The following is a 23,593-nucleotide window of genomic DNA, read 5'->3' on the forward strand; positions in this document are numbered from 1 at the left end:
CAAACACTGAACGGGAATTCATTTCATAAACATTCGTAACAGTACATCCTTTTGTGTACAACATAACATTTAACATTTAACTATTTACAGCTCGAACTTATTGATTTTCAATGTGACCTAAGGGCTAAAGATCGTTTGAATAATACTACTAGCCTGGTTGAGTTTTACAAGACTAAACATTAGCAATAATATCCACGACTACACAGGCTTGTAAAAATGATTGCTATGTTTGGATCAACATTTATATTTGTGAGCAACTGTTTTGTACAATCAACTTTAATAAAGACAGACATCGAACATCTGTAACTGATGTTTCATTACGATCAGTAGGCTACTGTTCCTTTCAGCTGCCAACAGCATAAAACCTCGTTTTGATGTACTAATAAATAAAAATATAACAAAATGATATCGTACATTTAAGTAGCTATAGAATTTCTATTATTTCTGTAAAATAAATATTTCTTTATTAATTAATAATAGTCCAAGATAGCTTTACAAACACTGAACGGGAATTCATTTCATAAACATTCGTAACAGTACATCCTTTTGTGTATCTTTTGTACGAGATCATCCCTTCTTCTAGTTCACCCTTATACAGAGCGCAGCTAATATCTGCATTCCGCTCATGAGCTGTGAGCCGGCGCGGAGAGCGCAAACCTTGTGCAGGCCTGCTCTACACCATTACATCTAGTGATGTAAGTTGTATTACGGACATTATAATTAATTGGAAGTAAAAGTCATTGTATATAATGTAATGGACGAAATTTCTTGTGGACATATTTGTTTGTGGATTACATGACTATGGACTTTATGTTCAATGAACAAAACGCTTGTGGACATAACGTGATTATGGACATTTTTTTCTTTGGACTTGATTAAAATGTAGTGGACCAATCATCCTGGAACCTGCTGACCGTATGTCCAAATGATACAGAACATCACATTGTTATCAGGGAGAAAAACATGCACTTCAGAGGCAGGATTCAAACCCAAGCCGTACTTTCTTCGAAGCGTTTTAATTGCACCTCAACGGCTTCGTCCACCACAGTGGTTAGGACTCTTATTTAACTTAATATAATTAATTTTCTACCCAATAGGTTAGCAACTATTTGGATTTGGAAGAAATGAAACGATAACATAAAGTTGTACACAAACATAAAAAACGTCGTCGTTATATTTGGTGAGCTGCTGGTTTAGACATGTCGTGTGGTGCAGTGAAATACTAAAACAGTAGGCGTACGCACCAAACAAGCAGGATGTGAAATGAGATACGTGATGTGGCCGATAGAGCGAAGCGTATTTGTGACGAACGAGGAGCCAAATTGCTGCCGTATTACGTGTCGAGAATTGAGAAGAACGGAGCGGGCGGACTCCAGACATGTGACTTCTGTAGCAATCTGCTACATTTATACGAGCAATGAAGCTAGCTGCGTTATGAGTCGTAACAACTTTCCCATCAAACGTTACCCCTAATTAATCGTTCAAATTAATTTTTAGCATTATGCAAAAAGTCGAAACGAGAGTTCTACGTAAAATAAAATGGAGAAATAGACCTACTAGTTGCTGTTTAAATACACGTAGGTACACATAATTTCAAAACGTAGCCTATTCAACTAAATTTTCTATGGTGTAAAGGGAGAAAAGTTATAAAAATAAGTTTTGAGATAAATGAAAATTAAATATTGGACTCTTCATGCAAATAATTTTATACACAAATAAAACATTTGTTGCACACCTACTTGTATAATGCACTTTAACTTGTGTAGTCTCCTGGGGAGCAAATCTCCATTTGCACAAAAGATGACTTATTTGTTTAATTTTATTTAGTGGTGTATGAATTGAAGATATTATGATACAAGATTATTTATTTATTTATTTATTTATCTATTTATTTGCCTGTATATGTCTGTCTGCCTACCTATTTATTTGTTTGTTTTTTGTTTGTTTATTCATTTATTTACATACTCAATTACTTACTTAGTTACTTACTTATTTACTTCTTTAATTATATATATACTTATTTATTTCTTTATTTATGTATTTTATTTGCTCATTTATTTCTTTGTTTATTTGCTTATTTATTTATGTATATATTTATTTATGTATTTAACGAATAAAAAGTTGGACATAAATATGGGTCTAAGGGAATAGAATTGAATTGAAAGAGGAGAATTTGGAGTACAAATTTAAAAGGTACGCAAAACGCGTCCTTGCAAGGGGTTCGGGGCTGTAAGAAACTAAATATGTGAGCTCCAAGCCTGTTGGCCACTAGTCTCACTCCGGGTTACGCTGCTCTACTGAAGGAGCTCTAGAAAAAAAATTTTGAAGGGGAAAAAAAACAAAAATGGACGTAACCTCTTAGGTACCACAAACGCGAGGGGACGGAAATGTGATCAAAGTGATCACGGGACGGGATGAGGAAGAAATGGCTGGTGTAAATCTGCACATTGAAATGAACTGTGTCATTTCGCAGTGCAGGAAGAATCGAGAAAACTCTGTCGTCTGTTGTTCGATGACGAGGCAGGTGAAGACCGCTAGCAGAGACGCCGTGAATTCTGAATCTGCAAATTGAAAGGTTCCCTGTCCTTCGCATTGCGACTAAATGAGTGATCTCGCAAATTAAATAGGCAATTTGTAGGTTCTGAACTAGGACATTGTTAGAAAAGGTGGAATATGGGGAAGGGCATATAGGTCCGTGGCCCATTTCTTTTATGGCTCATCCCGACATTTGTCTTAACGCCTTAGGAAAACCACGGAATACCTTAGGCAGAATGAGTTGTCTCATATAAGAGACTAGCCAATTTGGCTTTTAGGTAGGGGATGATTGATTATGTCTTTAACCTTGTTGATTCATCACAAGTAGAGACCAGCCATTTGTTACTATCCTGTATTGCCTTGATCCGTCCTGTCCTGCACTATCCTTCCTCGCTCTGTCCTATTCTGAGCTTCCAGGTTCTGTCACAGTCCTACACAATCCTGGCGCCCCTCCTCTGTCTTCTGCATTTTTCTGAAGCCACTGCTAAGCCGGTCTGCTGTGTCCGCAGGACTGTGTCCCCGGATGAGGCGTCGTCGTACGTGGAGACGCAGGACGATTGCTGCGTCTTCGTGGAGGCGTCCGCCAAGCGCAACATCCGGGTCGACGACCTCTTCTACGAGCTCTTCGTGGTGGCAGGGCTGCCGCTAGAGATGGCACCCAATCATCACAAGCGCCTGCACCCCAACTTCGGCAGCCCCTACACGCTGCCACCTCCCACCCCCAGCCACCGGTCCAAGAAGTGCAGCCTGTCCATCAAGCGACGCCTGAGCGACGCGTGCGGGGTGGTGGCGCCCAACGTGCGGCGCCCCAGCATCAGGACGGACCTCATGATCATGCGGACCAAGACCTCTCTGGGCAGCGGCGCCGTGGGGGACGGCGGAGCCGCCGGGGGCGGAGGTCGGGTGTTCGGCAGCCTGCGCGGACTGGTGCGAGGCAGGAGGAGGGGACGAGGTGGTCCTAACCCCGTCATCGGGGTGCCTGCGGAAGAAGAGCGGCGGTGTGTCATTCAGTAACCTGCCTCAGCCCCTCCGCTCACTGGTGCGGACCAGGCGTGCACTTCTCTAGGTGGCTGCGTCCCTGAGGAAGAAGAGCGGCGGTGTGTGATACAGTAACCTGCCTCAGCCCCTCCGCTGACTGGTGCGGACCAGGCGTGCACTTCTCTAGGTGGCTGCGTCCCTGAGGAAGAAGAGCGGCGGTGTGTGATACAGTAACCTGCCTCAGCCCCTCCGCTCACTGGTGCGGACCAGGAGTGCACTTCTCTGGGTGGCTGCGTCCCTGCGGAAGAAGAGCGGCGGTGTGTGATACAGTAACCTGCCTCAGCCCCTCCGCTCACTGGTGCGGACCAGGCGTGCACTTCTCTAGGTGGCTGCGTCCCTGCGGAAGAAGAGCGGTGGTGTGTGATACAGTAACCTGCCTCAGCCTCTCGCTGACTGGTGCGGAACAGGCGTGCATTTCTCAAGGTGGCTGCGTCCCTGCGGAAGAAGAGCGGTGGTGTTGATACAGTAACCTGCCTCAGTCCCTCCTCTGACTGGTGCGGACCAGGCGTGCACTTCTCTAGGTGGCTGCGTGCCTGCGGAAGAAGAGCGGCGGTGTGTGATACAGTAACCTGCCTCAGCCCTCCGCTCACTGGTGCGGACAAGGAGTGCACTTCTCTAGGTGGCTGCACTCCCCCGCGGCTCATTCTGAAAGTGATTTTCACTTTATTGCTACATTGTCATGAGTAAGACTCGGATGTTCGCAGGTTAAAAATTACATAAATGCTTATGAAATGGTACAAAAATACTCTTTTTTAATAGTTTACGGCAGCCAAGGAGCGTATTCCGAATCTCAGCGCTGAGCAATCTGATGGCATCACGGTGTTCCGAATTTCAACGATGACGTCACTGATGCTCCACCGGTGTCGCACCTCTTCCATCAGCTTGCAGGGGTAGTGGCAGTCTCCATCAGCCGCCATCAGTGAATCTGATTGGTTCTTGTATAGGGCGGGAATTAGCAGACTAATGACATCGTGCACTGTTGTGTCATGGCGGTGTGTTCTGCTTTGGTTCTGCTGTTTTGTTTGTAATGAGCACAACGTAAAAACAATATGTTAATGGCTTATGAGTAGGGAAAGGAAGTTCCTACATTTGCATATTTGTTCTCTATCTATTTGTTGTGTGAATATGCTGAAAGATTATCTACATGAATCACAAATTTCTGAATACAATGATATCACTTTTATTATGCATAAAAGTGCATATTTTGCCTTTATTTATAAAAGCATCATATTTTAACATTTATGCAGGGAAACTGCATATTATGTATGTTTATTTGTCTTTCCCTCATTTTTAAAAGTGCGTAACCTCTTAAACACGACTAATGTATGTTTATAAATTTTGAACGTAACGATGACGCCCTCATAGGGAGCCTCTCAAAGTTAGCAATTGGTATTCCTCTACTGCAGTCTTTAGCAGATTTCGATAGAACAATATCCAGTTTAACATCAGTTCCAGGAAATGTAGGAGATAAAATGAACGAGAAAACAGCAAATACTCTTTCCAAAAAAACCTGGCTATTACCAACTTAAAGAAATTCAAGATATTCTCGAAGGAAAAATACCCCAGAAATCAACAAAATTTTCTATAGAACAGCTCACAGCTTTTATGCAAGCCCTTCTTATTTCTTGTGACATAGAACGAAGTTTTTCGCTATGCTGAGAGAAAACAGGCTAAGAATGACAACAGAAAACATACGTCACTGCTTAGTTGTGAACTGTAACAGCGTAAATGGAGCATTCAGCAATGAGGCAAGCACTTCAAAATCCATAGACTAAACGTAAGTTACCTATACCTTATTATTCTGTTAAAATAATCTCAGACTGATAATGCATATTTTGTAGCATATTTATCTATTTTTACGGCATAAATGAATAAATATTCTTCACGTTTTTAGGGCATGAACTTCCTTTCCTTGCTTATGAGCGAACATGTCATCGGATCAGTTATTACTACTGGTTCAAGAAATAAATTGTTTATGTTCTCTTTTCTTTGAACGCGATGACAGTACGGAAATTTCGCAAAATCTTGCTAGCGTAGTACAGACAACAACTTGTACAGTCGCCATGACAGCCATCGAACCTTCCAGCAGTTTTGTTCTCATTTCGCTGCAGCGTGACGTCATTGTTGTCCACCGGTCCGTTGAGATTCGGAATACGCTGAAGTGAATTCGTGGCACTCAGGGCCAAGAGGAGCATGACAAGTACCCCGCACTCCTCGGTTACGAAGCGCTGAACGCAGTTTGTTAAAGCTTTGGTTTTTCTGAACCAACGCATGCGAGATGCGAGATGCGAGGTGCGAGGGAGAGTTAATGAGTGGTTTCTATAGCTGCGAGTCGCGCAGACACAAAGATTCGATCTTTGATCTTCAATCGCCACAGTACCCGAGACACGTGTAGGCTCCATTTCTAGCTCTCGTTACCTAAACACAGAGTATGCTATGGACGGAACGAACACAGGTGCTTCTTCCTCAATCCTTCAACTGCAACTTACGTAATTTTCATTGGTGTTACATGATCCACTTCATAGTTCTGCCAACTTGTGCTTTATTTATGAAATGATCCTCGTTCAAGACTTTACATTAGAAACGTAGAAAGTATTCGTAGTAAAATGGGAAACTTGAAAGCCAAAATGTTTTAAAATGCTGATATAAAATGACCACTGTAATGTTACTGATTCTTCCTGTTTTCAGTTTCAAAATATGGTAACATATTTTCCTTTAAGGCAGAAAAAAAAGCGAAAGTGAGCAACGAATCATTAATCACCAGGCTTCGAGACTTCGGATCCAATAGAGCAGTTCAGTGGGAAATCCGCATAACGGCGTATTGAGTATAGTGGCAAAGCCTACAGTGGGTGGGGATACTATAGAATGAATGCCAACAAATACGCAAAGAAAAACGCTCTCGTTTTGAAAGTTCTGATGAATAATGTGGTTTTCATACAAACCTATTCTCAAACTGTGTCTGAAACTATTACACGGTTAGAAAAGTCAGAGCAAAAGATGCCGGAAGCCCTCAAATTAGTTGAGGAAATGACACAGAGAATTAATGAGACATCAAGTACACCGGTTACTGAACGTGTAGAACAGGAGTGGAAATCAATTTTATGTAAAAATAACGGATATGGAACATTGTGTAACATAAACAGCAAATTAGTGGACATAGAGTCACCCGACTGTCTCTTAGAGACTGCAATGATGTTAGGTTTTTTCGTTTTGCTCCTATCACGTCATGCGACGTAGAGCGCAGCTTTTCACAGTACAAATTATGCTTGGCAGATAAGCGAAAAAGTTTTACGTTTGAGACACTGAAAATGTATCTTGTAGAACATTGCAATTCGGTACTGTAACTGCACTTCCTAAAAACGACCGATAGGATAAATGAAGAAATTAAAATTGCTACACGTTTATTTCCACCATTAACACTGTGTATAATTAAACAAAAATGCTTATAAGCGACAGGAGAATAAATACGTTTCACATTATTTTGACATTGTCACTGTGTAATGTATATTTACTTTCAGAATGTTCATATATGTGTGTTTCCCCATACTACCGTACTCTACTCTAAATAGCAACGTTGTTACCTCAACACATCTCTACCTTTCACTACCTGCAGCGAGTCAACAACCTATAGGACATGCACAGTAAATTTATTGTATCGGGTCCCAAGTCTCGAAGCCTGTAAATCACATATGAACTACAGGAGCGTAAACTTAATATGAGCTTCTTATATCGTAGGCAGATACCCGCCTTTTCGAGGGCAGATTCCGAAAAGGATCATTGCACTTAGGTTTACGTTGGCCCTTTGTGTACCCTATATGCGATTATTCTTCTTGTCCGACAGGTGATCCGGTTTGCAATAGTGAATCTAATGCTGATAGGTGGGCCATCCTGCCTCAGCCTTGAGAAACCCAGTGTCCGGAGCTCCAAACCCTTCCTATATCAACATCGGATACCCACACTATTTTCAAGACTCCACTCCAACCTATTTTAAATTATTTCAGATGATATGCGAAATGAAATGAAGAGTGCTGGTAGAATGACAGAGGAAAACGTGAGTATCTCGAGGTGAATCTTCTGCAACGTCCCATCATGTCCTAGCCAGCATCGAACCGGGGTTACCTAGATGGCAAACCAGTACGGTACCACTGAGTCATACGTGGATTTATGTAGCACATATTATTCTTGTTTGACACCACATAAAAGAATTACGAAAAACATGTGTAGTAGAGAAATTTCAAGCGACTAGATTATTGGAATTTCATCCACGGCAGATAAAATTTGCTCCCTTCCGTTAACGTTTGGAGAATGCCTCTGAGATCCATCCAGCCCAATAACCAATAATTATCGGAAATATTTTTACAGTATAGCGGTCGGCGTCCCTAATGGAGCATTTGTCCATATTCAACACGCGGTTTAGTAATTTGTCAAATGTAAAATAATGTATCACGTTTCGGCGACACTTTCAAGTTGTACTAGTTACCAGCCAGAGTTTTTCTTTTTACTTTTAAAAAATCATCGACATTGTTTGGATGTGTTTTATCTTCCACTTCTTGAAACCATTCCGAAATCTCCCCCCCCCCCACTCCCACAGTTGGTAATAAATTGTGCTTGATTGATATTCTAGTTCGACACAATTCTTCCATTCTCATAGACTAAAATCTTTTTGAAGTTTTGAGATTGTAGATTGTTTGAATTGGTTTATTTATTTCATCATCATCATCATCATCATAATCAGCTTCCATAGATCGGGGCTCGTTGGCCCGTTCCGACTTGAAGGAATTCTTGGTCTTTCCATTTGCGTTGATACGTCCTATTTATTTATTTATTTATTTATTTACTTATTTATTTATTTACTTACTGATTTATTTATTTATTTACTTACATACTAATTTATTTATTTACTTACTGATTTATTTATTTATTTATTTATTTATTTATTTATTTACTTACTGATTTATTTATTTATTTATTTACTTACTGATTTATTTATTTATTTACTTACTTACTGATTTATTTATTTATTTACTTAGTGATTTATTTATTTATTTACTTACTTACTTACTGATTTATTTATTTATTTATTTACTTACTTACTGATTTATTTATTTATTTATTCATTTATTTATTTATTTACTTATTAATTTATTTATTTACTTATTGATTGATTGATTTATTTATTTACTTACTGATTTATTTATTTATTTATTTACTTACTTATTTACTCATTTATTTATTTATTTACTTACTTACTGATTTATTTATTTATTTAATGATGTATTTATTTATTTACTTACTGATTTATTTATTTATTTATTTACTTATTTATTTATTTATTTACTTACTCATTTATTTATTTATTTACTTACTGATTTATTTCTTTATTTCTTTATTTATTTATTTAGTTATTTATTTATTTACTTACTTACTGATTTATTTATTTACTTACTGATTTATTTATTTATTTACTTACTTACTGATTTATTTATTTATTTATTTATTTATTTATTTATGTACTTACTTACTGATTTATTTATTTATTTACTTACTTACTGATTTATTTATTTATTTATTTATTTATTTATTTATTTATGTATTTACTTACTTACTGATTTATTTATTTATTTATTTATTTATTTATTTATTTATTTATTTATTTATTTATTTATTTATTTATTTATTTATTTATTTATTTATTTATTTACTTACTGATTTATTTATTTATTTATTTATGATTTATTTATTTATCTATTTATTTATTTATTTATTTACTGATTTATTTATTTATTTATTTATTTATTTATTTATTTATTTATTTATTTATTTATTTATTTTTTATTTATTTATCGTTTTTGTTTGTTTGTTCGTTGTTCTGTTTTGTTTTATTTCCTTTCGTTTCGTGTTGTTTAAACAATGTATTCAAAATATTGACTAAAATAGATTTATTATTTAATAGAACTAAGTTTTATGAGTCTACATCAAGGACATCATTAATTGAACACCGCTGTGTTCTAAGCTGGAAATACATGATTGCATCTTCTGTTTCTATCTGTTCACATCAGAACTGAATTAATGTATTACAGCGTTTATCAGAAACACATGGCGCTGTTGATTTGATAATGCATGAATTCGGAGGAGAGTATAACTCCAACATAAATTTAAAATATTGGATGAGCGAAATTTGGCTTATTCGCTAAGCGGTATTTTTTTTTTTCTGTTCGTATTTCCGTTTCTACACAATTACAGGACAAGAATTATTCAATAAAAGCAGTCAGCTTTTCATTTACTCTTCTAAGTGAAAAAAGGAGATGGTGAAACTTTCTTTGTTTAGAAATAATTTAACACCTGTTTCGAAATGAAGCATAACTTACTTCAGTTACCTTTGAGGAAACCAGTATGCGAAAGTTGATATATTTTTCAGACTTTGATAAAATAAGATTACCATTAAATACTAAATGGTTTTATGTATGGGTTATATAATATGTTCCGACATTTTTAAATGCCCCTGGTTGCATTTAAATGGCCGCGTCCCAAGGATCTTTAAATGCCACGCCAGGTTATAAAGTGCTTGTCTCAAAACTACATTTTTTTTTACTTTAGGATCACTGACGTTCAAAGATACCTGACTCCACTAATCGATAATGTTCGATAACTTGTTCGTGTAAGTGTGGTTTCTTTAGTTATTGCTTCTACGAATGGATGGAGAAGGTATCAGTCAGTGTCGCCAATAGCACAAAAATATATCCGCACTATAAAATTCAAGATTTCATTCCCTTCTACTGATTCTGAAAAAAAAAAAAAAAAAAAAAAAAAAACATTAGTTTTAGCGGGAAACCGCTGATAATGTCAATTGCAGAAATAATTTATACTTAATTTACATCAACATTTTCCCAAATACATTTTATCCGTCCCTATGATAGGGTCAGCTATTGAGAACTAGCGGAACTATTTCATAGTTTGTCAATTTATTACATCTTTGGTTCTGACTTATCCCGTGGTTAAAAGTTCGCTTACACGATCATAAAATCGTAAGTCAGATATCTTTGAAAGTCAGTGTACACTATACTAAAAGCCAGGTTATGAACCGACGAAACAGGAAGTAGTTGGATGGGCGACAGAAAGTGCGGGTTAGAGGGGTAGCCTGTGCAGTGATGACACGTTGAGTGTGGGGGATGGAGGGGAGAACGAGAACGGAGCTTTTCATTGGACCTCGCGTGAAAATGTCGTCTGCTAACGAAAATCTGGCAACGGAATCACGGAGACAGTGTAGCCAGTTCATTTGCACTACCACGTGCATTACGGGTCGCATTTCGTACCAGCGTCATTAGCTCGTGCTTTCTTAAAACAGTAATTTTAATTACTAATATTGTTGATAGTGTTATCGAGAACTATATACAGTAGTTATTTTAAACATATCGGTGACAAACGCTGAACACGCTTTGAATCTCGCGCCACTATGTGGCAACAGAGCTCAGAAAGAGACCAACAGAACGTTGCTTCCGGTTTAGTCGATTCATAACCTGGCTTTTAGTATAGTCGATAGTGCTCGATAATTTGTTGGTGTAAATGTGGATTCTTTAGTTATAGCTGCTATGAATAGATGGCGAAGATAATAGTCACTGTTGCCAATTGTAGATAAATATTCCCGCATTATGAAATTCAGTTTTTCATCCCACTGAACTGATTGTAAAACAACACTGGGTTTAGCTGATATTGTCAATTATTGTGATAATAATGAATGCTTAATCTACATAATCATTCTCCCTGTCCCAATAATGGTGCTATCTATTGAGAACTAGCGGACCTGTTTCAAAGTTTGTCTTTTTTTTTTTTTAATCTTTGGTTCTGACTTATCCCGTGGTTGGAAAGTTGGCTTAAACGATCATAAACGTCAGTGCACATACAAGTTAGTAAAGGAATCACATTTTAAGCCCATGTCGGGAAATATGGGATGAATGCTCACAAAAATAGGACGGAGAGAATGTTTGTGGCGTTATCTAATGTCCCCTGAATGCAGATAAAATATTATAAGAAGAAATAAACCTAACCTTACTGCTTTTTTTAACCTTTTCCGCTTGTTTTGTATGCCCAGACTCCATGCTAGTTCGAATTAGACTGGAATTTACAAACCCCTGTAATAAACTAATCCCATGCAAATCCGCCAAGATGGGCGAGTGCAGTAACCTAATCAATTATACGCCAAAGTGCGGGGAACAGAGACTATAATCACAGAACACCAATGTTAAGGACCAGCAGAATAACTGCTTGAATGTCTACCTGAGCAATTCAAATCAAAACGCTGATTTTACAACAAGAACTTAATAAGAAAATACTTATACATTTTGAATCTTGCGTACACTACTTTTAACACTTGAATATAAGTAATTGATTAACTAGCGGACTTACTAGTGTTAATTATGTAAGTTTGTGCGGCTTACAGCTGTTTCGGTGCTTCATCACACCATCCTCAGAGCCTACTAGATCTCGGCGTCATCTCGAACTTCTCTGCCTATTATGTCTGTGCATTTGATTGTTGAAAGGTGTTGAAAAGTGGAGTCAAATTGTGTGTACTGAAATTGATCTGTGTGTGTTGAGAATTTGATCGGGGTGTGTTTTAGTGTGTTTGTATATTTCGTATTGTTATAGTGTGTTGAGTTTTTTGTTTTTGGGTTGTATGTGTAGGATTTTCATGTCCGCATTTATGTTACTGTATGTATGGTTAGCATTGGTTATGTGATCGGCGTATGTAGGTGTATTATCTTAACAAACACAAAAACACGCAAAACACAACACAAACACAAGGACACAAGAAATACATCACACTAACATATGAAAACAAAAGCACACATAAGATCGCATCTTCATTCAGAAAGCAGAAATACAACATAGCATACAGAACAGAAAACACACTACAAAGACATCTCAACACACAAAAAAACACAGACAAATAAATACGACCACACAGGTGTATACAAATCTCACATGCAATAGTTGCGACAAGTTCTACATTGGAAAGACAGGCAGATCATTCCAAACACGCTACAAAGAACATATTAAAGCAATAATCAGAGGACACAATACATCTACATACGCCGATCACATAACCAATGCTAACCATACATACAATAACATAAATGCGGACATGGAAATCCTACAAATACAACCCAAAAACCAAAAACTCAACACACTAGAACAATACGAAATATACAAACACACCCCGATCAAATTCTCAACACACAGATCAATTTCAGTACACACACACTATTTGACTCCACTTTTCAACACCTTTCAACAATCAAACGCACCCACATAACAGGCAGAGAAGTTCGAGATGACGCCGAGATCTGGTAGGCTCTGAGGATGGTGTGATGAAGCGCCGAAACAGCTGTAATCCGCACAAACTTACATAATTAACCCGAGTAAGTCCGCTAGTTAATCAATTACTGAAATAATTATAGTGTTAATGCATATTTTACATAAATATAATCTCTCAATAACATAAAATGTCAAATATTTCTGTACTGTTATAATAACAGTGATAATAATAGCCATAGTAATGTTGTTATAGTAATAACTAGACATCGGATTTTTAGGCACTAAAAATTGCAGTTTTAGGCGCCTAAAATAAGCTCAAAATTGGTAAAATTAGGCTCTATTTTAATGAAAATAGGCATTTTAGGCACATCAAGGTATGATACTTATTTCTTTCACTGAAATTTTTAGTTATACACTAAAATACGCACAAAAAAGTATGTTTAAACATTAAAAAAGAATTCTATATTATATTTATAAACAGAGCTGCACAAATTTAATATATTGAAACTAATGAAATAATGATTATTGATATCAAGATTACTCATTTTAAGTTATTGAAATTCAGTTCCATGCTCAGACTTTATTATAATTATCTGCACAGTACACCACCAGAAATTGTGATTTTATGACACTCTGAAGGCCAGTACAGCTAATTGGTTTCAGACCGAAAACAGTCATTTTTATAGTATAGTATATCTCTGAATCGGTAGCAGCACATGTTGTGATTGTTGCCTGCTTCAAAACTAAGGTTGGTTCTTTGTCGGCATGTATGCCTCCAAACATGTTAAATTCGGTGAAATCTATTGCGAGTGTCGTGAGATTCAAAACATTTTGTTTCCTTTGTCAATGGTTTCATGGCCGGTGTGAAGCAAACTTTCCACTTTTTAAATGCCTTAAATTTCGCAGTGAATGCATGTATAAATTATAAAAAGTAAGAGTAAAATGCGAAACTTTATAGTGAGTTAGGCATTTTTAGGCGAATATTAACAAATTAGGCTCTAATAACCGTTTTAGGGCATTTTAGGGCACTATAAAACTCTATGAATACCTTTCAATTTCCATGAAACACAAATATTAATAATTATTTTTACTTTTCTCCTAAAGAAACAAAATAGGCATTTGCCCTAGAATCCGATGTCTGGTAATAACTATAATGGAGTGATGTGAATAAAATATGTATGTTTAAATGTGTTTTCTTAAAAATCAAAGTTAAACTGTAAGCTTTGAGTTAAAAATATACTTTCAACTAATAAAGATTGTGTAATTGGTGTGATGTAAAGTCAGAAGTCAGCCATACATTACGAAGACTTTTTGCCAGTTTCTTTTCGAACAAAACATTCTGTACAATGTTAACTTTTTCAATATCGATGCCTCAATAAATAAAATTCAGGCCTTAAATATCGAAATTACTAAATCACAATAATAACCTATTTATGGGAATTGAGAAACTTGTGCAGCCCAAATTAATATTCTTGCCTACCTCTTATTTCGATTAACAGCTACTTCATATGGTTTTAAGACATTCTGTCTCTTTATACAGGGTGTTTCCGGGCTAGTGTTACAAACTTTAAGGGATGATGGGGAAGGGCACATGTATCAATCTGAGAAACCCTGGTCCGGAAATGACCGAGTCGATAGTTACAAGCAAAAATAATTCTATAGAAATAAATAATTTTATTCTTCAGTACACCTTATTTATGTGTATTTATCTGTACATCTTACACATACTGTATTCATCTGACGTTGTTTACGTTGTCTACTTACAGTATTCCATTCAGTGCGCTGTCTGAGGAGTGGGGACAGGAAACTACACTAAAGCAATGCAGATAGCGTAATGTGTAACGGACCTGGTCGGTCCTCATATGTACGTCTGTAGACAGCAGTGTATGTGTACAAGTTGCAGTGTCCAGTCGATCAGTCCTAGTGAGATGGAGGAGTACACGAGAGCGGAATATGCAGACCTGATTTTCGAATACGGATGAGCCAATGGGAATAGTAGACAAGCTCACAGATTGTATCGGGGCTAGTACCCACGTAGGAGACATCCACGACTGGTCCAGAGGTTAAGGGAAGGAGGGAACGTGGTGCCAAATTACAATTCCATTTCTAGTTTTGCTTATAACTTTCGACTCAGTCATTTCCGGACCAGGGTTCCTCAACTCAAATTGATACATGTGCCCTTCGCCATCATCCCTGAAAGTTTGTAACACCAGCCCGGAAACACCCTGTATATCTTCATGAAGCAGGAAAATGATTTTTATATCTCAGCCATTCCGACCAAACTTGTAATTTCAATGAAAAAGTCTTTTTCAGAAATATTTGTTTATTCTTAATGTAAGACATAGATAAGGCTCTAAAATTAAATACATTAATATTTTATTTTCAAAAGGAAAATATTTTACAAGTTTTATGAACATTGAATCTTAGTGATCTTGGCTGGGTAATAGGTACTGTTTCGTTCCCCTAAAGTTTCCAGCACTTACTCATAGAGAGATCAGCTGTTAAGGTATGTTTTTCAAGGAGATACTGTTGAAGAAATATTTTTTGAGTCTACACTGTTAATTCCAGAGCTCTAAGATCGGGGAACTTTTTACTCTATACTGTATTCTTTCTGTCATTTATTGTCAGTACTTTGGATTAATATTTATTTATTTATTTATTTAAATTCAAATATACATAATAAAGAAATATAATTACAAAATAAACAAAGAGAAATACAAATAAAATAATACAAGCAATATAAAAAGAAAATACAGTAGTATTAACAAAATTTGAGACCGAATGAGCAGCGCTCGTGCTCGGTCGCAGTTCAGATATAATATTAAAATAAAAAATAATAATAATAATAATAAAAATAAATAAGTAAAATAAAATAGGAACTGAAATATAATTACAGCGGCAATGGAATTATATAATATAAACACTAGAGAAGAATAATATCGCACGTGAAAAGTAGGACTAATATATATTTCAAAATTATAGAATACAAATATAATATAGGTTGATTAATTCATACACATAGGCTATAAATTTATTTAATCAAATTGAAGATATTAACACGTTTCTAATTTTCTTGTTATATGTTAGTGGGTTACATGTTAGAAGTTCTGGGTGTAATTTAGTTAAAGCATTGTACAACCGAGGGCCAAAATTTATGCTATGCTTTAGACCAGCAGATGTGAGACATTTAGGTTCTACTAATGTTGAATTAATATTTCGTCTTGTGTCATAATTGTGTGTCTGTAATACAAACTTATTACGATTTTTATGATAAAATTTTAACAGCGTATACTTATAAATTTGTTCAATATTAAATACATTAAATTCAGAATAAATTAATTTAGTTGGATAATCGAAACGTTTCTTCAAACAAATTTTGATTATTCGTTTTTGTAGTAAATTTAACGGACTAAGATTAATTTTTGTACTTCCACCCCAAACAATTATACCATATTGAATGATAGACTGAATAATGGCCAAATAAACATTTCGTAGAGCTCTAATAGGAAAGTAGCATCGAAGATTAACGAATTTATAAATTGTTTTACGAAGCCTCTTACAAAGATAAGTAATGTGATGAGGCCATTTTAAATTCTGATAAATAATGACACCCAGATATTTGACATACGTGGCTTCTTTCAAAGGTGGACATTTACAACTTTTGGGATCTAAACAATTTTCACTGTGTATTATTAGTCTATATTTATCGCTAAATTTTAAATTTTGAACTCTGGCAGCTGTTAACGAAAAAGGAACTAAAGTTGATTTAGATATATTTAAAGAAAGGAAGTTGGAATTAAGCCATTTTTAACAATGTTAGCACCTATATTAGCATTTCTATATGCTTCCTGCCAAGAAAAACCACTGAAAATAACTACTGTATCATCCGCATATGAATATATAGATCCATTAAATTTTTCTAAATTTATATTTAGCAGATCATTAACATATATTAGAAATAAAATAGGTCCCAAAATTGTTCCTTGCGGTACACCTATATCAATATATTTGTATTCACTAAATTGATCTTCAATTTTGGTCATTTGCCTTCTGTTACTAAAATATGATTGCAATAATTTTAAAACTATTAATTTTACAGTTCAAGTGAATATTTTGGCTTAGAAATGTCACTGTTGTTTTGAAACTGGAAAAATGAAGAACATTAACTAATCTGTAACATCAGTGACAAAATGTGTGTAATATCCTTGGCATGGAAGAAACGGCTATAAAATATTAATTTACCGATTATGTTTTCGTCAACTAATTAGATCCTATGAGATTTAGGCCTAGTACATGGGCGAGTTTTCAGAATACTGGAGGTTTCTTCGTTCGCAAATCACATTGAGCATCCCCTATGATAATAATGTTGAAGAAGCACTCATACGTCGGGAGATACTAATTTTAGGACCAATATTTGTTATACATCTTGATTACACAGCTTTTAACACTGTATCACTTCGGAATATGTATGATGAGAACTTTCTTGTGTTAAATATTATTAACGTACCTTGTTAACATGTTTCGACCTATTTTCGGTCATCTTCGGAACTGATCGTTGTTGGTCTTGGCGCCTCTTGTTTCCTGTGTGGGTGTGTTCGAAGTGTAGAGTCAAAGACATCAACACAGATATGGAAATACTGCACATCCAACCAAAAAGCCAGAAACTCAACACACTAGAACAATATGAAATATACAGACACACGAAAACACACCCCAACGATATTCTCAACACACAAATCAATTTCAAAACACACACACTCTATGACTCTACACTACGAACACACACACACAGGAAACAAGAGGCGCCAAGACCAACAACGACCAGTTCCGAAGATGACCGAAAATCGGTCGAAACATGTTAACAAGTTACGTTAATAATATTTGTGCGAGATCGTGCGTATTTGCTTATTTTCCGCACAGAACCAATACGCGGTAAGTGTGAGCGTATTCCGAATCTCACCGGTGAGCAATCCGATGGCATCACGGTATTCCGAATTCTACCGATGACGTCATAGATGCTCCACCGGTGTCGCACCGGTGCCATCAACTTGCAGAGGTGGTGGCAGTCTCCATCAGCCGCCATCAGTGAATCTGATTGGTTCTTGTATAGGGCGGGAATTAGCAGACGAATGACATCGTGCACTGTTGTGTCATGGCGGTGTGTTCTGCTTTAGCTCTGCTGTATTGTTTGTAATGAGCACAACGTAAAAACAATATGTTAATGGCTTATGAGCGAACATGTCAACGGACCCGTTATTACTACCGGTTCAAGAAATAAATTGTTTATGCTATCTTTTCTTTGAACGAGATGGGAGTACGAAAATTTCGCAAAATTTTGCTAGCGTAGCACAGGCAACAACTTGTACAGTCGCCATGACAGCCATCGATCCTTCCAGCAGTTTTGTTCCTTATTTCGCTACAACGTGACGTCATTGATGCCACCGGACCGGTGAGATTCGGAATACGCTGTGTGAAATACCACATTCAGTATTCCCAACTTAACACACATAACAATTTCCCTCTTCTTACCGCTTAAGTGACATATTGAATTTACTGCTTTAGACTTTTAACATATTATTTTTAAAGACGTTTAACATAGTAATAATTATAAATTGGAAACTTACCACTGCAATTTCATCTAAATTGCAATGTTAATTATTGTTTTTAAATATTTGCAAAAATTAAGTAAAATCTACTACTCCACGAAACTTATTGCATTCCTGATACAAGTAACATTAAGGAAGCCGTGAAAAAATCGACGCGATTCCAGATGCCGATGTTATTACTGCAATATGTTATATAAATAATGTTGTTAAAATATTAAAATGAAAAATAAATCATTACATAACCTTACCGTTTGTTTTAAGTTCGCATTTATAGACTGGGGGGGGGGGGAAGACAGACGTATATCACGGCCTGCTGGAGTATAGTAAACACAGAAAACATTTTATAGCAACAGTGTTGAAGAAAGATATTTTGGTTTTCCGAAGTTGCCGTCATTAAACAGAAACCAACATGGAGATTTCATTGCAACTAATTAGAAATTCGTCTTTCAGGTATGTAATAAACGATCTTCGCACAAAATAATGTACGATACACGAGCGGTATGTTTGTTTTCATGTTCTCGGAAATTAAAACAGCTCAACTACGTTTCGCTTTTTCAATCTTTTCCTCGAACATGAAAACGTCAACATACCGCTATTGTAAAGTATATTACTATTAACACAAGAAAGTTCTCATCATACATATTCCGAAGCAATATTTATTAGTCTTTGATTCCTTATTTTGATAACTACTACCTCTCAAAATATTGATTTTTTTTAACAACCTGTATAACAGATTTACTACACACAGAAACTTTCAGACCTTTCAAAGAGTGAAATAATATTTTCTTTTATCCTTAAATTATTACATATTAAGGGTAACTCCCTAGGGAATGAAATGAAATTGGAATTTACGGGAGTTGGGCACTATGAACTAGCACTGCAACCTGTTACGATCTATTGCGCTAACCTTCAAGCTAGACGCATTCCCAAACCCACACTGGCTGACTACACTAAGGTTCGCTGCGTACCCAGGTTTCGAGCAGGCAACCCCTCTCGTCCCTAGGCCAGCCCCCTTCGTACGTCGTCAGTCGGCGATCGTAGAATGCTATGGAGTGTTGACGAAATGGAGAAGTGTTGAAGGAATTATACAAATGCCTAATATGGGGAAAAACGGGAGAATCCTGAACTGCGATCTTGTCCACCACAATAATTGTCACTAAGGACATTTCAATGAAAAATCCCAGACTTGACAGAGACTCGAACACGAGTCGTCTGCGTGACAGGTAGGAGGTCTGACCACTTAGCCACCACAGGGGTAAACTCCCTAGGGACAACAGGGACTGATTTATAATCCACAGCATTCTCTCTGTCCAGGTTAGGCGAGTAAATTACCTTACGTATTTTACGTGTAATTTATGTGTAAAATACGTAATGTAGAAAACTGTTTTATACACGGAGTAATAAACTAACATTTATTGATTTTGACAATATAAACATCAATTACTTCATTCCTTTTAAGTCCTGATAAGAAAAATGTCTGTTGCAGCAGAAAAAAATTTTTTATGATTTTATACTGTAATTTTTACGTAGATTATAAAGTTTGTTCATACTTACTTTCATTCACTTAATACTTAGAAAAATAGCAATGTTTTGCTTACTTTCAGTTTGTTTGTTGGAAAAACCCTATAACATCCTAAGTAATTAATTTTTGAGGGACTACACGTATCCTGAAGATATATCCAGTAACTCACCGCAGTTCGTTCTCCGAAATGGCTCGAATTTCGTGCCGGATATTTTGAGTTCCTCAAGTGAATGTGGGTTATTCGCGTAAACTTTACTTTTAACCACTGAGGTGGAACCATACTTCGCCACTATAAAAAATTAAGGTGGGGTCAAGTAGTCCATCATACACTGACTGTTGGAACCACATCCAAAACCTAAGTCTGCTCTGATAATCGGGTTTCGTTTAATCTCTGAACTACACCAATTTTGTGAGGTTTTAATTTTAATCGTTTAGTAACTCTTATCACTGAAGACTGTGACACCCCTCCCTGCTGAGCTACACGGCGGGATGATGTCGTAGGACTTCTCTCTAGTCGGTGGCCAATTTCATCTAACGTCTCCTCAATGAGAACACACTTCACACATGTTCGTTTCTCATCCAATACTGATCCAGTTGTACGAAATTTCTTCACTAAATTGTAAATCATTCCTTCAGAAGGCTCTGGCGAATCAAGGAATGACTGATGGACGTTTGTTATAACTATTCTTCAAGATTCGTATTTCACAAAGTTATTCAAGGTTATATTTCATAGTGAACACACAACTCTAAATGTACGGTATACAGCTGCACCTCCACTGCATGAACGTGTTTTCGTAACTAAACACGAAACGTACGCGAGCAAGAGGTCTGATCACTGCGATAGCGCATTGAGCATACGATTTTCCGCATTTAACAACGATGAATAAACCATAATGTATCTGTAATCACATTTCATTGTAAAATTCTTAATACCTATTGTGTCTATTACTGTTTATTTTCATACTGTTCGTTTTTACCCATAACACGAAGTCTCGAAACATTCTCTATTTATACTGCACAACTTTTATTTTAAAATGATGCAAGGAATTTAGAGAGAGGATTATAGTAGCTCAGTTGTCTGGCATATACTGAGTTCAGTTCAAAGTGTGTCATGGCTCGCTGTATGCCGTCATGTGGCTAGCCGATGAGCCTAGAGAATTCAATCTCCCTACACTTCCGCAGAGGCGTATTACCTATGTGCCAGAGAAGTTGCCTGGCAAGTACGGCGTTCATTCAGAGGAGTACTTACCGATACGTACCGTAACGTCGGTAGTGGCAGGAATGTGAACTGTTTGGAAACACGTACTCAGGTGAGTTTTTTCCTTACTGTCGGGATATGGGGAGAGGGTTAAGACGATTACTTACGTACAATAATTGTTGACATTAAGTTCAACGGTCAACGGTCCGGCAGTTACGTAGACCTTCGACCCACCCCCTACTACCAATAATGCATAGCACAATGTCAATATGGCGGTTGCTGTCGTCTGCGATACATCGAACTTTTCTGTTGATTTTCGTGTTTGTCATTTTTTTTCCTGGTTATTATATGCTTAATTAAGTTGTGTTAATTCTCGCTAGTGGTTTTATATTTTATTTTATCCGTCTTAGTATTTATTTTATTATTGTAAATATTTTTTGTTTTATTATTATTATTATTATTATTATCATTATTATTATTATTATTATTATTATTATTATTATTATTATTATTAATGAATTTGTATTACTATCTTTGTATCATCTCCGTTACGGATATTCTATTATTATTATTATTATTATTATTATTATTATTATTATTATTATTATTATTATTATTGTTGTTGTTGTTACTATTATTTCTATCATCAGCATTATTATTTGAACCCTGTAAAATTCATGTAGACTACTGGACTGTACCCAAGCACGAGCATATGCTCATTTCGGGTATCTATCCAAATGTATCATTTCAGATGTAAATTGTGAATAAATGTACAGAGTGTTCATTTCAAAGTGTGTCATGGCTCGCTGTATGTCGTCATGTGGCTAGCCGATGAGCCTAGAGAATTCAATCTTCCTACAGTTCCGCAGAGGCGTATTACCTATGTGCCAGAGAAGTTGACTGGCAAGTACGGCGTTCATTCAGAAGAGTACTTACCGATACGTACCGTAACGTCGGTAGTGGCAGGAATGTGAACTGTTTGGAAACACGTACTGAGGTGAGTTTTTTCCTTACTGTCGAGATATGGGGAGAGGGTTAAGACGATTACTTACGTACAATAATTGTTGACATTAAGTTCAACGGTCAGCGGTCCGGCAGTTACGTAGACCTTCGTCCCCCCCCCTACTACCAATAATGCATAGCACAATGTCAATACGGCGGTTGCTGTCGTCTGCGATACATCGAACTTTTCTGTTGATTTTCGAGTTCGTCATTTTTTTTCCCCTGGTTATTATATGCTTATTTAAGTTGTGTTAACTCTCGATAGTGGTTTTATATTTTATTTTATCCGTCTTAGTATTTATTTTATTATTGTAAATATTTTTGTTTTATTACTATTATTATTATTATTATTATTAATGAATTTGTATTACTATCTTTGTATCATCTCCGTCACGGATATCCTATTATTATTATTATTATTATTATTATTATTATTATTATTATTATTATTATTATTATTATTATTATTATTGTTACTATTATTTCTATCTTCAGCATTATTATTTGAACCCTGTAAAATTCATGTAGACTACTGGACTGTACCCAAGCACGAGCATATGCTCATTTCGGGTATATATTCATATGTATCATTTCAGATGTAAATTTTGAATAAATGTACCGAGTGTTCATTTCAAAGTGTGTCATGACGTCACTGTTGTGAGTCAGAGATTTAAAGCGAGTTTCAGCTTTTATGTCAGAGAAGTTGCCTATTAAGGCGTTCAATCTGAACTTGAGAACGTGTACGGTATAACTTGAACGTCGTAGCAACAGATGGCGGTCTGTACTGTCTGTGTGCTACCATAATCTCTTTTGAACTGTGTTTTGCGCGGCCAAGTCGTACGCAGGGTATTTGTTATCATCGGTTGCGTACGGCAACATTCCACAACACAAATCAAATGCTCCGTGTCCATGTTGACCGTCGAAGTTAATGTCAACAAATACTGTAGCTACGTAAGTAATCGTCTTAACTCTCTCCCATACCCCGACAGTAAGAAAAAAACTCGTCTCAGTACGTGTTTCTAAACAGTTCACATTCCTGCCACTACCGGCGTTACGGTACGTATCGGCAAGTACTCTTCTGAATGAATGCCGTACTTGCCAGGCAACTTCTCTGGCACATAGGTAATACGCCTCTGCGGAAATGTAGGAAGATTGAATTCTCTAGGCTCATCGGCTAGCCACATGACGACATACAGCGAGCCATGACACATTTTGAACTGAACACGCAGTAGAGTCTTGTCTAAGCTTTCAATTGAAAGCAATGGGAAAGGATATAACGGTAAGAAATAAAACAGAACACATGTATAATGTCGCAAATTCAATTAACTTTTTGTAATGTTTAAATTGGATGTTGTAAAAGAACTTGCAATACTAACCTAG

At 36.4% G+C, this 23,593-nt stretch overlaps 1 protein-coding gene across 1 annotated transcript in view; it reads left to right on the forward strand.

The window, feature by feature from the left end:
• Positions 1–5,859, forward strand: part of LOC138703677 (GTP-binding protein Rhes) — a 386,233-nt gene extending 380,374 nt beyond the window's left edge. The window contains exon 4 of the mRNA XM_069831771.1: positions 3,045–5,859. Within this exon, the coding sequence (XP_069687872.1) occupies positions 3,045–3,549 (505 nt within the window). The 3' untranslated portion in view covers positions 3,550–5,859. The remainder of the gene's footprint in view (positions 1–3,044) is intronic.
• The last annotated feature ends 17,734 nt before the right edge of the window (positions 5,860–23,593 follow it).

Source organism: Periplaneta americana, chromosome 7, assembly GCF_040183065.1.
Source record: "Periplaneta americana isolate PAMFEO1 chromosome 7, P.americana_PAMFEO1_priV1, whole genome shotgun sequence".
Lineage (NCBI taxonomy): Eukaryota > Metazoa > Arthropoda > Insecta > Blattodea > Blattidae > Periplaneta > Periplaneta americana.